The following is a 17,697-nucleotide window of genomic DNA, read 5'->3' on the forward strand; positions in this document are numbered from 1 at the left end:
TGTTTTCCTGACATACCCAGCTCCACAACTAAATGAACGATTTGAAAGTATTAGCAAAATATGTGAAAAGGCACAATTAATACTTTCATTTGTTATAAACACTTTTCATCCCCACACATTCTGGTTTTGAGTGCCTAATTCTATTTGTATCTTTATTTGAAAGGGAGAAGAAATGGCCTTATTCTAGTTGTTTCTTTTAAGTGGTCAGTTTATGATTTAGTTTTAGGAAAGCAAAGCACTCAGCAGAATCCTTAATTGCTGAATTACTTTGCTTTCAGACTGAAGCTGAAAATGTATTTTGAGAAGGTAGTTGCTTCCTGGCCATGAAAAAAGAATCTGGTTTAAGCACAAATATCTATTTAAATGGAAAGAGGATTAGCAATGTATACTTCACTGGGGAAGTTTAAAAAAAAGCTATTCCCATGTATATTGGTCCATTGGGGTTAGTACCTTTTTTATTTATTATTTGCTTGTGTAAAATTTTTTACATACTTACTGAACAATTGAATGTCTAGAATTTGAAAATCAATAATCTAGGATGGATTAAAAGTATCACACTACAATAATGAAATTTTAGTTCTTCAGTCCATTCATATCTAAATTACACTTTCACGTTTATAATAAACATATTTCTTCTTCAGTTGAGAAAACTTTTCACATGTCACCCTAATGGAAATCTTTGTCTTGAAACTAGGAGTGTTGTAAATATATGTTTATAGGAAAATGTTGCTGGTAGCATTTTAGTTACCTCAGTTGATACAAAAATTAAGATACACTTGTGTTTGCCTTGGGTACTACAATGTGAAATGCATTTTTTTTTCTCTGCTACTGAAAATTAATGTATTTGAATGCTTTCTCTGTAACGTTTACAATTAACATGTAATTTGGGGAATTATGCTGTGATCTTAGAAGAATCTGACCACTTTTAACATTCTCTGAAGTTGAATTTCTGCTTTCTGAAGGATATTTAATACTGTATAGGAGGCAATAACATCTTGTTATTTTAGAAATTAATTGCTTTCCCTATGAATGTAGGTCTACAAGTGTCCAAGGCTTTAATCAGTGAAACTAAGATCTTAGCCAGCTTCATGTAAATACCTTTGGTTATTGGGTTTTGTTTACAATTTAGTAAAAGAACTGAAACATTTCCTGCTTTTCTACTTTATCCATGGTGAATTTTTAATTAAAAAGTAGTTACCATGCTCCTTTATACATCATCACTTTTGCAAGGAATTCTGTTTGTCCAAAAAACCTTGGAGCGAAGAAGTTGTTTACTATTTGGAAGACAGCGATTGCACACTAGTCCTTTGTCTGCTCAGGAATGGTAGGCAAAGAGGGCATGAATTTTTTATAAAGCTTTCTTTTCATTATAATTCCCTGAGATCTCATGGTCCTTCAGTGCCTTTTTCACCTCTTCTACTTTGCTATGTTTAAATATACTTCATTACAAGGAAAGGCAATTATTCCATGTCCAGAACCCCAGCATTCGTGCCTTTGTAAAGTGACAACTAAGGCTGGTTTAACAAAATTTCTGTTTCCATCACTGTTCTTTAGACCCTCTACTTTAATGCCAGGAGTTTAAAATAATTTCATTTTTTTATTAAATTTCTATTCATAGCTATGTTTCAGCTGCAAAATGTTTCTATGTAAAAAGTTATTACATAGAAATTGATACCATCTTTCTTACTTCCTACTGTAACTGAAAGCAAGAATTTTTCTGTTTGCTTTCACATATACAGAAGTTAAATGTTTGTCACCATAAATTTCTGTACTGCCTAAGAGAATATTATTTTCTCTATCCATATATTTTTCACTAAAGCCTTTAAGAGTAAAGAACGGTCCCTACTTCTAAAACCTTTCTTCTGTATGAAAGGTGTCTATCTTTGGCTACAAATACATCTAGTATTCTGAGCTGCTAGAAAACAAGGAACTCCAGGACTTAGAAACAAACAGAAACACAGATTTATTTTTTTTTAATATTAATTGGCTTTTTAATTTGTCACTGTTTTGATGTAATATTAGGAAATTAACATAAAATAATATGTCCCCTTCTAAGAAAAATGACTACATTTGAAAAAGAGGGTTTCCACCAATAGATGGTCATATACAAGTATACATTGATATGAACTCTCTGTGGTGGACTTAGCAACCCTTCTTTTCATAGCAGTCATTTAATTTAATTTAATTAATTCTTTTTTTCCTCAACAAAACAAATATTTTGGAAAAGAATTCAAAATTATTTCCCAAATGCTTTTTTAGTTTTAAGCTGTTAATGAATAAATAAAAGCTTCTGTGTAGAAAGAAGCCAAAATATGAAATTAAAAAAGAAAAGATTCCTTTGATGGGACTCATCTTGCCTCTTGCCTGCTGTCTGAAATGGGGACAGGTTTCTTACATGACTCCCAAGACTGAGTTCTATGATATGACTGCTTTCACAGCAACTGTGTCTCAGCATTAATTACAGAAGGAACCACCATGCCTAACTGATTTACAGGGCAGGAGTTGATGCTTTAGAAGGTCCTAAGGAACTCATACGGCCGCTCCATGGGACACATGAGACCTTTAGGTATTTTTGGCAAAAAGTAGTTTCATACAGATACTGAAGCCTTCCTCTTTCATTGAACAAAGAGTATTGAAAAGTGACAAAATCCAAGGTGTGTAATAATGTCAAATTCTTCACCTTTTCCATGTGAAATTATTAACTCAACAGATATCCTAATTAGTATCAATTACAGAGTAATTTAGCCTTTTTTCTGAAGTAGTGGTGATAAAATGAGCTATTTTATCCTTTCATAGTGGATGTTAATCTTTAAGGCAATTTATTATTACACATTCATTGTGCAGCTATGCCTCTCTTTATTAGCCTGTTGCAGTTCTGAATATGCTTTTAAAAATTCTTAATACTTTCTGTTTTCTAACAATTTATACTATGAAAAGGGCTGGCATGTAGAAACCTTAAGGCAGTAAATTACTCCTGGTGTATATGTTGGAAAAATTATTTTGCAAATGCATATAAGAGAGATTATTTTTCATTAAATTGGTCTGTGGTCCTTTATTACCTGGAAATAGTTCTTTCAGGTTTTGAGAGGAACAAGAAAAATTACCTTCTTATTATGGCAGAAGCCGGGTAATGAATACGGTAGCAAACACCTGAATGACACATTCATCTTTATTCAGTAATGGCAAAACTCTTCAAACCTAATTTGAGTAAATTTTCAAGGGTATTGTGAAAATTATCTTCTTATACCTATGGGTATTTTATTTTACTTGAAGACTCGCATATTTCTACTGTGTTAGACACCTGAGAAATAAAGCTGTCTTTTTAAGGCACTGTATACTTTTAAGTGCATTTGATATGTACATGTTTGTATGTGTGCAGACATGTAAGCAAAATCAAAACATATACACTGAAAAAGATGGATGCTTTTCACAGACTTTGTACCTTTTTAAAATGTTCAGTGCGAAATCACATTTCATGTTGTAATTTAAGTCTTTGAAACTATGCCTTAATAATCGCAGTTACTTTAGGTTAGATTATTCCACCGGGAGGTGAATTATCTTTGTTGCTTCCACCTAAGGTATAGTAAGCATATTGCTTGATTTCCCTTTGATTTCCTGGGAGGTAAAAAGCCGTTGTGTGTGCTTTATTAAACAAGTATGAAAAGGTGATGGTCTCCGCTGTTTCAGAGAGAAACACAGGTTATACGTGGGAGAGGGAAATACCTCTGAGAAGTCACACAGAAGACGGGGAGGACACGGCGGGGGAGCGTTCAGGCCCTGCTGAAGTCCAAGGAGGTTTTGTCCTTGTCTGTACAGGGCTAGTGTCTCACTCTCCTCATTTAAGAGAGTGGTCCCGCTGCTGCTGCTGACGACGATGGTACTCCCATCCCGATTTCCAGGTTATGACGTCCTCAGTAATGATCAGTGTCTGTGATCCTTACTGGGTCTGAGCCCGTTCCACCTGCCACCGAAGCCGACTTCCTTCAGAAGCAACCTCAGTGAGAGAGTGTTTGGGCTCTTTGTCAACAAAAGCCGCTACAGGCAGAAAAAATGGTATTAGGACTCCAGAGCTTTCGTAGCCAGGTTATTTTGATATGGTAAACAAACAGAAGTCCCCGGGGAAGGCTATAATCAGAATATCCTGAGACTGAGCAGGATTAAGTTTGTGCAGAAATGGGGAATTTGGGAGGCTGGTTGTCCTTGGATGACTAGATAATCCGTGTCTCCTACAGGAGAAAACACAAATCGGGAAGGTAATTAAACTGAATTCCGGAGGAACCTCTCTCCCCTTGGTGTAAGGTTTGCGTAGGAGGATAATGAATTTTCTACAGCAGGCTCCTAACAAAATTATCTGAAATTGGTCAGTGTGGCAATACTTTAACATTCCTAATTCCATGTAATCGGTCCATAATCAAGCTCAGAATAAGGAAAATTGTGCACGCAGAAGGGGAGCAAGATTCTGCATGTGAAAGGGTATCATTGGCCTATCTAATCCTAGGGCCAACAGCAACGTTTCAAATTAAATGTGAAAAAGAACGAAGGAAGTTGGTTTATGGTAAGTGAAATATCATTGCAAAGAATATGCTTTAGTAATGGAATATTATAACTTCGTACCACCTCCTAAAATTATTTAGACGATTAGTGGAAAAATCTGTGGTAAATAATAAATGGTAACCTAAGGGAGAGAATGGGTTTAGATGTGATTTCTTGTTTCTTTTTATCCTAAAATTTCCTATATTCTTGTATGACTAACTGTGGGAATTGAATACTTCAAAATCTGAGGTAGGCACTTCACTCTTTACTTATGACTTTGTTGCAGCTTTGAGATTTAGTTAAAAAAATACAGTGCTGGTGGCCTTATTTATATCTGTCAGTACGGATAGATGACAACAATGGTTACATTATATTTTTATGCTTCGCTTTGCTAGTGGATTCCATTATCACAGCAATACATCTAAACTTTCTGCAGTGATGATCTTTCAACCACCCAGATACTAAGAGAAAACACATGTGGATGAAAGAAGTTCTGTCTCATTTATGGATTAGGCAGTAACTGGTTTCAGTAAGCTGTCAGCAAAATTCCCCGAGACGGACAAACTATTTTATCACGTACAGGAATGATGAGCACAGCTTGAGGTCCAGATGGATTTTGTTAAATTTGTTATATTAAAAGAGCACCCTGGTTTTCCTAGGCGTATAAACAAAGTTAGGTAGCTGATTTCTACAGGCAGTTGCATATATAACTACTGCAAGGAACTGGGTTTCATGTTGCCTCCTGCTCAGAAGTAGTAGGGGAAAAAAGGAAGCGTATTGGACACGCAGCTAGTGCTGTGTGAAACACAGTAATGCAAATGTAGTGGTTATGATTATGAATTTAAATAAATACATGCCAGAATACTGGCAATCTGTATGCCGGTCTTGGTTACATCACTCTCAGTTTAGAAAAAGGCCTTTGTTTCAGTGTTCTCAACGTTTGAAATACAACCTTAAGAGTCTACACCAAGTGCATTGCACTGACAGAGGCTAAAAAACGGAATGTGCACATCGTCGTGTGTCTTCCTTGGTTAGTGGAAAGTAAAGTGATGAACCAAGTCTCCTTGCTGTCCTTAGCTCTTGCCATTCCTAGTCCCTTGGTTTTAGTGAAGGGAAACAGGTAGGTAGTTCCTGCTTTTCCCACTACAGAATCATTATCTAATGACTACAAAGAAGAAAAATCAGGAAAAGGGTTATTTTTTCTTCCTGTTCTCTGTTTTCCGGTAAGGGTCCAAGCGAACAAATTGCTGTTAGTCTAAACTGATGTATTTTTATGCGTCTGGAAGATAATGCAGAATGAATCGCTTAATGTGATTGCACCAGGATCTGCAGCAGCTAACCTTCCAATGGACCGTAGGGATTTAATTTCACTTTAACCAAGCTATCTTTCTATCTTGAAAATCAGCTTTGGCCCCATTTTGTTCTACTCCTCAAAGACACAGTCATGGCAGTCCTCACGGTTCCCAACGAAAGGAACTTCAGGAAGGAAGTCCTTTCATCTTCATTGTCCTGAAGTCCAAGTATCTGAAATATATACTATCTCTGTGTACCAATTAAATGTGTTAACTGCGTACCTAAGCAAATAGATGACATTTAATAATGAGGAGTTGCATAAATTAGAGGTTTGTTCCTGTGATAAGCACTATATAGGTCATCAGGAAAAGTGGCTCTTCTTGCCCCTACCATTTGTTTATCTCATATAGCTATGAAATTAATTCACACATTTGATATAACTGTCATTACCTGCTGGGAATTACTGCAGTTTCAGGAGTTTTCTAGGCTACAGCTATGATATACTGACAGAACTTTGTAAAAATTACACCTTCCTAGCCTCCTACGTATTAATACTACTGCCACAGTTTCATTAGCAATTTTTTTCCCCTAAAATTCACCTCACTAGCTGTGTTTTGAAACAGCATGCAAAAATGCATCAGCACTATTTGAAGTTTCATAATATATACTTCTGTTTCATTTGAGAGACATAGAAAATTCCATACACAAAAGAGTTTATTTTTGATGATGGCGAACGACTAACCTTTCTAATAACCTTCACACAGAAAAGGCAGAACAGTGCAGTAGCAAGAACGTATTTGTCACATACTTCTTCCCCGTAGCCCATCTTCTCTAAGATAAAAAGATACCTAATAATATTTCTTAATCTTAACGTAAGGAAAAACCCAAGGGGTTTCAAAACAGACTTTCAGTTTCTGAAACAAATGGTCTTTTCTATAGCTATAATAAGCACCTATTAGATAGAAAATATAAAAATGTAAATTATAAAGCATTTTATAGCCTCTCAATAGCTTTTAAGATTTTTTTTTTTTTTTTTTTTAACTTTTCCTCTCCTGTTTAACCATTTCCCTACAAACCTCTCGGAAACTGCTTATATCTTTTATCTTCTTATGTAATTCTGTGGGCTGGATCCTGAAAAACTTGTCCTTTACTGGTTGATACCTGCCCTTGTGTGTTACTTAGCGTGTTCTACAGTCCTTCGTCTCTGCAAAGTACCTGATGTTTTTCTGAACATTTTCTTAAGGAACCTGTGACACAGTTACACTGATTTCTCCTGTTTATAAATTACATCTGCCACGTGCTCAAGAATGATATTTCTTTCTCTGCCTCTTGTTCCGTTGCATTTCAAAATGCGACTGTCATCCTTTATCGTTGTCTGTTCTTACGGTTTTCAAGAGTGTCTTAATTCAGTTTAGTGATGATTCTCATTCTGTGCATTTCAGATATTCTCATTGTCTGGCACTTGTCTCCCTTGCCACTCACTACTTTTGATATTTCAATTTTGATGCACGTTGGCCATAAATTTCACTGTAGCTTATCCAGATCATGTAGAATTTAATGGGAAGTGTTCCATTCATCCTTGTAGCATTTGAATCCAACTTTTCATGTATTTCCTTTTGAAGGAATAGAAGCTTTATAATGTAGTTATTTTCCCTTCAGATATTCCTTGTTACTCTACCCTCACTCTCTCATTAATACTTCTCATTTTCTGAAAATGACATCTGATGCAATTGTGTCCATGCATTTTTTCCTTTCCCAGGCCTGTCACCTATTTAACTCTGAATGTCTTGCAAACATTTGAGGTTGCCTATAATTTTCTGTATATGGCAAATAAAATTTAAATACATGTAATTGTGATAGGAGCCATATTGAATTATTCCTGTCTTCATTCTTTCTTTTGTCCTATGATTAATTTTCTTATCTACTCTGAACCAAAATGCTCTTGCCTTATTCCTATTTATCGCTTAACAGATTCCTTGATAGCAACGTGTGACTCAGTCTTTTCCTTGCATTCTTGCATTTAAGTCATAGTTTTATATTTGTCCTGCTACTTTCTTTGCTGTTGTCAGTCCTTTTTAACAATTTTCATCTCTTAGTATTTTCACAGACTGTGCAACAAATGTGGTATTCTACATGTTGTTTTTCAGGTGTCAGTTAATGAAATAACATTACACTTTGCAGCTGCTATGGAGATTACTTTCTCTCTTTGTTTACGTGCCGTGCGCCCCCCCCCCAATTAAAAAAAAAAAAAAAAAATTACAAATCCATACACTTCCAAAGAAGCACAGGCAGTGTTGTTTATGACAATTATTGCCTATGGAAAATGGATTAAAATAAAAGTGAAAAAATGAGCTTTTGTTATATTTAAAAGTCACCACACCTACAAGAGACAAATTAGCAGCTTAGGAAAATCACTTCTATATGTATTTGTGGTTTGGTCTGCTTTTTTGAAAATGCTTATGGCAACATAGCTGGAATGTTGATAGAATCTTTTGTAATTTCTTTATCTTACATACCTGTTTACTATTTTAGAGTCAACGGGGAGACCAAACAAAATGCTCACAAATATATTTAAATACCTTCAATAAAAACAGGCTTAACAAAGTGATAAGTGTTTGACTGATACAGGTTTATAGCAATCCCAGCCATACTTTAGGCTGTGTTGATGAATGTGGATTTTCTGGAAATCTATGAAAAGGTTCAAGAGACGAGGAGTGTAGATGTGAAGAAGTGACAGCCTCAGGCTTTCTGGCACCTCTTTTTTCATTCCCCCTAGGAGAAAACTTTGTTACAGTCTTATCCTATCAAACTGTGAAACAGAACAGTGGCATACATTTCTGTCAGGTCATCTGATATAATTTTATTCTAGATCATAAATGGCATGGAGATAAGGTCCGAAAAGGGTACAAATGGTCCCTAAGGGCCTAGTCCTAGTTCTGGCAGCACGCAGTTATCCACTTGGCTAATTTGTTCAGAGAAATTAGTGGGGTTTAAAAGATTGTTTTATTTTAGGTGAGCTACAGGTCAGGTTAATCACAGCAGCTAGGTAGCACATTTATTACTTTGTTGATACCCTCTTTGTTTCTTTAATGTTGTGGTTCATGTATTCTTTCATTAAATTCCACAAAATACCTACCCTACAAATACTGGGACCAGGGTAGAAAATGGTATTGTCACTGTGGCAGACGATTCATTCTTATTACAAGTCGCCGTGTTCTGCAAGAACATAAATGTGGATACAAAACTGAGTTATCTGCATTTTGGTTTATGAGCTGTGAACAACAGGAAAACACTGAAAACACAATTTTACTTGTACCTCCAAGCCTGAATCAGTTGGAGACAGGCTTCTTGTATAAGATGCCAGAAGTTCAAAGAGCAGAAAGGAGAGATGTCCACCTAATACAGAACAGATGACATGGTATGAGCTAGAACTCCCTGAGCCGTAGACATTTCCTCTTGTAAATGAAAAAATAAATGTGTATTTCTGTGTTAGCGACATATATATATATAAATATACATCTATAAAATATAAAATATAGATATATCTATAAAATACACATACATATATAACATTTATATATAAATAATTAACATTTTAAAAATATATGTAGATAGATACATATATGTAGATGTAAGCATATATTAATTTACCAAGACTGGGCTAAAAAGGCAAAAGAAATGACTGAAAAATATTGTTCGTGGGAAAATTCGGGTTTTTTGGTTTCCTCCTTAGTGTTCCTTGGCTGTCCTTTTGAGGAATCAGGGATCTTTTACCTGCCCAGACCGTTCGGTATGGTGAGAATCCTGGAAACTTTTGTCTCCTGTGGCATCTCTCCAGGCACACTGGGGATTTGGAGTCAGGTGAACCTTAGAATATGACCTCTTGTGCTTTTTGCCAGACAGGCTGATCAGAATTATACAGCCAAGGAGCTTGTTTTGTTGTTGTTTTTTTTTTAAAAAAAAAAAAAAAGAAAAAAAATATGTAAAGCACAATGAAGACCTGCTGGGGAAATTTTTACATTGAAAATGCATTCTTTTTAAACTAGTTTTTTATCAGGGAATCACTCTAATAGAAAAGTCGTGAGCAGTTCTGAAATGCAGTCACTCTAGTGATATAAATACACTTTATAAAAGATCAACAACATGTTAAAATTCAAGTATGTCAGTAAGGTAGAAAGATTTTGATTACATACTACAAACCTCTTTGCCTTTTGTCTAATTTTAGGAGATCACATAGCTGGCATTTTAGAACCACCATGTGACGCTTAACATTATAGGAAAATGGCAGTGTGATGTAACATGATCCTTTTGATCTTTCGAAAGACTGTTAATAAAAAGTAGATGATATTCAGGCTGACGCTGCATGGGTTACTTTTTGAAGAAGGAGGTTGAAATATTTTCAGCTTGATTCATGCTCTGTATCCAGGTCTATAGGAGCTCCATCCTTCAGCTTTATGTGGTATACACACTTTCAAGGAGCTGCTTCTTTCCTGATATACCGTGCTATTTGTATAGCAGCAAGACAGACTTTTTGGCAGTTCAGTTCAGCGTCGAGCAGTCGCTTGCCTTCCCTCCATCTTCTTCGTTCCGATTTGCCCACTTCAGTTGAATATTTCACTTCGCTTTCAACGGGAGGGCGTTTAAGAACCTTCAGGGTTGTAGCTTATATTGACTCCCTAGACTCCCTACACCTTTTCGGACCATTTCTGAGCCCTTTTATCCCGCCTGCAGCTGCACGCCCTCCATCAGCTCCCTGTCTCGGTGGAACACGGTGCGTAGCTCCCCAAGGCGACGCATCCCCAGGGCCAGGCCAACCTCTAACATCTCTGTAGCTTCCTTCTCAACGCTCCCCCAGCTACCTCTGTGCTTAACTGCCTTTCTGGGCGGTCTCGGCACGTTCAGTCCATTTTCTCACAGCACTTGAGGACCAGCAACAGAAATTACCCGCTGTCGCCGTTTCGTATCTGCTGCGTCGGCCGGTGTTTCTCCCGGGTTTGCGAGAGAAAAGAGGGATGGGGTCTTCCTACCAGCTCTGCGCTCAGGGTTGGTCTCCTCTGTAGTTTCCATGTCCCTTTCCTGCCCGTTCACTGCCGCTGGGCTTTTTAGGTGACTGCTGTGGCTCCTCCGAGGAGTAAAAGCTGCGGCCGCGCCAGGGAAGACCGCTGGTGGGAGTATTATAGCAGTGGAAAGGGTCTTGGGAGCAGACAGCTGAGAACGAACAGCTATCAAAATCTCTTCCCAACCCTCCGACAAATAAACCCTTCCTCATCCCAAATACTGTAGTGTTAAACTGGTACTGTCTGGTTTGTTAACACGCATCTGCTGCTTTAATGCAGGTATATATTTATTAAACTTTTGTGTGGATCTGTAAGCATAAAAAAAATGATTGTTTTAAGCAAAAAAAGGTTTATTTTCCTGATTGCCAGATGTTACCCACTGACAATTATCTGGTAGGATGGAGGGCAGCAGGTACCTATTTGTTTATGCATTTAGAAGAGTGGCCAGACTTCATATGTGTTGCAGTTCACATCTGCAGTAATGGGGCCGGCAGTTGGGAAACAGGCATCCGTGCAAAGCTTTAATGGGTCCAGCATATCCAGTGCTAATTGAGAAGGAAAACACAAAATCATTAGGAACTTGATGCAGCTGGTTTATGAGCTGTTGAAGTTCTCTTTTTCCCTTTGATTTGTCACATTACTTTGGAAAATAAATTTACCCAGTCATAGTGGGAATGATGGTTTACTAATGTTGACACATCCATCAATGCCTTTCAAGCCTGTCTGGAAAGTTTGAAAGCAGTCTGTAGGCTGACATTTCATGAATTTGCTAGTGGATGGAGTCCAAAGTAACAGGCATGGAAGGAAAGCATTCTAGCAAGCATTTCCAGATAGGTGCTTCATGATAAAAAAAAAAAAAAAAAAAAAAAAAAGTGCTGTCTGTCTGTGGGCTACCTTATCAACAACTCAGCAACATCACTGAAATGAAGTTATCTGAGCTTTCCAGCTACTTTGGAATTGTGTTGTTTGAGGTAGAAAAGCTACGACGTGCTACGGCAAGGCAGAGTCTTCAGCCTTTTCATCCAGTGGTTAAGACACATCCTATTCACTGTTTTTCCAGCTCACTGTCCATGTTGATTGTATTGTGTATCATTTTACCCTTTACAACATAAATGCACTAAGGTTTTATTTGACATACCATTTTTCTCACAAGCTTCTTAGTTTAGTCAATGCAGCTAACCAGCTAACCATGTCTAGATTCCTTCATTTTAAATATGTTGACAAATGCACGAGCGGAAGATCTTATCAAAAGATGGGCTGTTATGCCAGGCACAAATGTAGCAACTTCAGTAAAACATCCTATGTCACATTTGTGTCATATGTCCAGACATTATTAAGAAAGATAGCTGTAAGTGAAACCTAATGTAATATACTAATGACTACCTAGATAAAATATATATAAACTGTAATTATTATGATACTATTATAATTTATGCCAATTCCCACAGAATTTATGGTCATATAAAAGAGCACTTTGTCAGCATTACCGTGGAGATCTATGTCAGAGAATTGAATGCTGCTTTTATATATCGAATGATTCCTCTTTGCTCTTTTCAGACTGAAGTATTCTTTCTTATATATTCATCGTGTGCACGTGTGCTATTTGTAATTGGCAGGCACAGAGGCAATACCGAACCCCTTATTTGGGTTTAATTTGGTAAAGTAACAATAATCACGCATCCCACCCAAGCCTCACATTGTCCCTTGGTTTGTGCCTTCCCCTTGCCCCTCTTCAGGACTCCAGTGCCACTATGGGAAGACCTTTCTCCCTTGAGGGCTTCTCCCATCTGCTCTATACTCGGGCTGTCTGCTTCGGTGGACTAGCAGCAATTGCTTAACACTTTTCTGGCAGATTCAATACCACCAGGTGTTTCTTGTAAGTGCTGCCGGTCTATAAAGCCGGGACTAGAGCACTGTGGGTTTTGCTGCTACTCAGCAGGATGGCTGGAAGATGCAGAACTGTAAGAGACAAAAGCAGTCTTGTGACTGTCAGAGTTTCTGCTTACTCAATTCTCTGTCACTTCCTTAACAATGCAAGGAATTTGCTGTTGTGATTGCACCTGGCTTAGGCACCTGTCTATATCCTTAGGCTGTGTGGATCCCAAAGGATGCACCTGTTTATAGTAACTGAAATTACCTGGCAGGAGGCCTTACCTTGGCCGTACATTTGACATATCCCCTATGCGAATGTCTAAAAGAACAGAGGCATAAATTTGCTGTTTAGTAATGACACATTGTTGGGTGTCAAAGGGAGCATACTGTTTTTAGCCCTGTAGCAGAGCATATCTTCTGTCGCGGAAACACTGCTTGGATGCCTTAATAGACAAAGGTGCATTTTCCTATAGAATTTAACAGTGAGTCTAAGCACGTGTCAGGGCTCTCCTAATGAGGCCTCTGATTCATTGCCGGGGTAATGCATCACATACTTGACCTGTGCTGCCGTAACAGTAACGAAAATTACGATGGGATGCTTCTTCCATACAGCTCTGTCATTAGGAGGGTCACCTTTCTTTAGTGGGAATTTTTCTGAGCCCACATTGGATCTAGTACAGCAAATTTGTTCCTAACTGCCAGACTGTGAACCCAGTCAGGTTGCTGGAGAAACTAGTGGCTGTATATTTGTGCTTAGTAGTTTCTGTGGATGAAAAAAAAATAAAAATAAAAGGCACAAAGTTTTGATGAGCACTCTGCGTGAATTGAGCTAGACTTCAGTAATTTGGTCACTGTGGAAATTTGCCCGCATTGTCTATTCCTAAGATAATTTCTAGCAAATGAGACAAGCTATAACAGTATCCATTATTTCATAATCTGTGCATTGCATCTCTCATAAAAATCTGCATGTTTGCATTATTTCATATTTTTGCCAGTTAATTTGTGTTTTCTATCCATGTTCAATTTGCATTCATTAACTCATAGTTTGCTGGTAAGTGTGTTCTTTCTATACATGTTCAAAGAAATTCTTTAATTCAATTTCTCTGTTTCTTCTCATACAGTCTCACAGCCAGATATGCAACTCAGTCTAATCACAGTGGAATTGCAACCAGTCAAAAAAAGACTTCTAGGTCAGTTAAATATCTCTAATTTATTGCTTGTTAGTGATACTCAAGCAGCTATATGCCCATTGATATTTTATCCTTTGGACATAAAACATTTGGACATTAACAATGTGTATTTATGTTATGCGTGCAAGCTTCGCGACAATGAGCTTTGCCACGGGAAAGCCTTGTATGGACTGGAAGGAGCTGATCTGTACTGTACATTAGCAATATTTCTGGTTGTTATGTATCCTGCATCTTTGTATCGTGCATGTAAAACATTGGATGTGAAGGATTAGTTGGTGATTTTAGTGCTCTCTACTCTCTGGCTCAAATCCTTGCTTTAGTCATGAGCGAAAAGAAGTTTGGGAGTCCATCCCAATTCCCACTAGATGTTTTGCGTGTATCGCAAACCCACCTGAAAGGTTGAGTTCACAGAGCCAAGTTCACGCTGAAGCAAAATAGAGCAGAAAAAAAGAACCACTTCCAAGACTTCTGCTCCGTCAAGACCAGCCTGCACACAGTCCCTGTGACCGATACGCTTTGTTTTGGCAGTGAATTTGACAGAGCTGTGTGTAGGAGCTGACCTGTTTCAGATTTCATCAATACTTTTAGTTTATCATTTCCACGAGCACTAAAATCTACAAGCCAGACTGCAGAAGAAAGAAACTGAGGTCTAAAGCTTACTCTTCTTTCTAGCTTTTTCTTGTGGGGGATAATTAATGTGTTCATTAATTATACCTTCGCCGTACAGTTCATTGGTGAGAACAATGAACTCTAAATTGCATAATCTACAATAAAGATTGCATTTTGCAGTATAGCGCACTAACACAATTTGAATTGCTGGTGATAGCTTGGAATGAGCTATACCACGGTCCAGTTGCTTTGCACCTGCATTTATAGGTCTTCAGTTTTCCTTACTGCTGATGCTCCTGTCTTGTCCGCATTCAACATGTTGGGGTTAACAGTCTTATTGTCTAATACTTTAAATCTGTGGCAGTGTTTCCGAAGCCTGTTCAGAGGTATGTGACTTGTCCCTTATTTGTTATTCTCTCTTTGCATTTCCTTAGCTGCTTAACATGATTCTGCAAGAGCAATTTAAAACCTGAATGCAATTAAAAAAGACAGCAAATGAGGTAAACTGGAAAGTGTGTAGAGCAAATGACCTCATGTGTAATGTGCTTACTGTGGCAAGTTCTCGAATTCTGGCAGGCAGAATATATGCAGAACTATTTTATATTTTAACAGAACAGATGAGTTTCCAGTGTTGCACATGCCTTCTCATTGCTTTTTTCATTACCTTTGACAAACGATCTCAGGGCTCTTACTGCCTGTCAAATTAGGGTAATGAGAAGGAGCAAATGGATTTTTAAGTTTGTTTTAGTGCATTCTTCAGGGAACAGAAGATCACTCGAATTCATGGGTCACTGTAAAGGTTAGCATGCATACAGCTGCAGAGCAGAGACAGTCTGCTCTGGGCTCGGCACAGAGACTAGCAGGGCAGGCTGGCGGCCAGAATGAGCCATAAAAATAACTAATGGATTAGCTCTCTGAGGCTTAAATTGGTAAAGGAAGAGAACATAGAGCTGTTTACATATGTTCGCTAATGAAAATAAAATGATTTGAACATTTCTGTTATACCAGTACATAAACCAAAAAAAAAGTCTGGAAGAAATCTGACGTTTTGTAATTCTTTGTAACGTGATTTTTTTTTTCTCCCTTCTGATGCTGCTTTTTCGTAATATAGTGAAACTAACAGAATTTGATAACTCTGGTATTATTTGTATTGCCACTATTAAAATCATCATATCATTCCAATAAGTGAGAAGCAAAAGAGAGATATTCTTGTCCTGTGGCAAAAGCCTCTTGCTGATTTGAGCATTTCATTTTGTCTAAGAGATAACAAAACTGGAAAGGAGTGGGGGTGCTGCAAAGATGCTGCAGAAAGTTTGAAGTAAGCATGCATTAAAGAATCTTTCATCAGAAAACAGATTCAGACAGAAAAAAAAAGATGCAGGCTTACACACCCCAGGACAACAGAGTCTGCATTTTTTTCCTTAGCATAGCCACACAGTAAGGTTCAGATGGTGGCAGCAAATACTAACAAATGAACTGTGTAGTCTACATTATGTAAGTCCATCTAAACAGTACACATGCATCTGTAGCATCTAGCTAAAATACATATTTTCAATATTTTTAATTTAAAATAATAAGGTGGAAGTGCTTCAGCCAATAGCCTTCTTAAAAATAACCAAAGATAAAGAAAAGCCAGCTTTTATGCTAAACAGAGCTGTGAAACATTTACTAGAGTAAAAGATACAAAATATTTCTCAGCTATGTATTGTCATGCTTTTAATCAATTTCTGTAACATTTCCTCTTCAAAAGTGACAGATTTAAACGAAAGTTGATATTGCACTTCAATGGTTTCTTAGGGTGAATCTGTTTTAGCAATGTTAATGGCAAATGCAAAGCATCTTCTTACATGTCTTGTGACTCTAGAAAGCATCTTTTTCCCTGTTGTGTGCGTAAGGATAAGCTTTTATTTTCATTTGTGGAGTCTAACTAATTTGAATAGTCCTGTTCATTGTCGCTTACCTGAAATCATTGTTTTCAGTTGTTGGTTTTAAATTCTGGTCTGATATTTGCATACTGCCTCCTCTATATGTTGCATTACATAAAATGAACTGATTTCTGACTATACCATTCCAGGCTTCCAGGACCCTCAAGGGTGCCAGCTGCAGGCAGCAGTACCAAAGTCCAGGGAGCTTCTAATTTAAATCGGAGAAGCCAGAGCTTTAACAGCATCGACAAAAACAAGCCTCCACAATATGCAAACGGAAATGAAAAAGGTAAGTGATTAAAAGTTGCTAAGCTTACTCTACATAACATATAAAAGAAAAAACAAAAAAAAATATCAAAAAAACAAAACCACCAAAAGAACCCATCCGCAAGGGTCAAAGAATTGAATGTCATATTTAGGAAGACCTATGGAGATAGAGCTCTGATTTAGGACTTATGGTTGAGCTGGGATTAAAGTTCAGAACTGAAAACTTTCAAAGTGTTATAGTTATATTTTATCCCTCTTTGATGGAAATATCACTGGGTGATGTTTCTGAAATGAAAATTAATCTATATTGGATGCCTGTAATCTTTGTCGGTATTCAAGTCTACTCATACCCAAAGGAAGACTGCCATAATTTTCAGGGGACTTCTCATCTTAACCTCTAATGGGCAAGAATCAAAATATTATACTTGCACCAGGATATTAAATGTGTCTGTTCTTTCAGAACCTTACCTAATGTATATATAAGTCTGAATAGAGGATTGGAAATTAAATCAATTGTAATTAAATGTTGCAGGGATTTGAATTCAGTGTTCATGTTTTATTGCCTCCTTTAAATATGGACTTCCATTATGGAACCTGGGTCATTCCATTTGTCCCACCCTGACACTGTTTTCCTGAAAAATGCACCTCTTCAGGCTTTATCTCAGAAAGAATAAGGTAAAAGTTCAGCTTTCTGAGTTGTGTAACTAATCCAGCCCCTTCCCCCCTGTTCTTTCTCCCTTTGTGTAATGAACAGCATTTTATTCATATCTCTGGGTTAGAATACAGTTTAAAATGATACAATATACATAGTACCCGTTTGCATCCTTGGGGTCTGTGGGAGGAACAAGTATGCAGTGAATGTTCTTCATCCAAGCAACAGGCAGCTATCCAGATTTTTTTTACTAAATTCTGATGAACACACTTTGCCCCCAGCTGTATCTGAAGATATAA

The 17,697-nt window shown here is 37.4% G+C and overlaps 1 protein-coding gene across 1 annotated transcript in view; it reads left to right on the forward strand.

The window, feature by feature from the left end:
* The window catches only part of NAV3 (neuron navigator 3), a 417,043-nt gene that overhangs the window by 256,214 nt on the left and 143,132 nt on the right, over positions 1-17,697 (forward strand). The window contains exons 6-7 of the mRNA XM_049792275.1: positions 13,877-13,945; positions 16,629-16,768. Coding sequence (XP_049648232.1) covers positions 13,877-13,945; positions 16,629-16,768 — 209 coding nt within the window. The remainder of the gene's footprint in view (positions 1-13,876; positions 13,946-16,628; positions 16,769-17,697) is intronic.

The sequence above is a fragment of the Accipiter gentilis genome, chromosome 34 (assembly GCF_929443795.1).
Source record: "Accipiter gentilis chromosome 34, bAccGen1.1, whole genome shotgun sequence".
NCBI classification, from domain to species: domain Eukaryota; kingdom Metazoa; phylum Chordata; class Aves; order Accipitriformes; family Accipitridae; genus Astur; species Astur gentilis.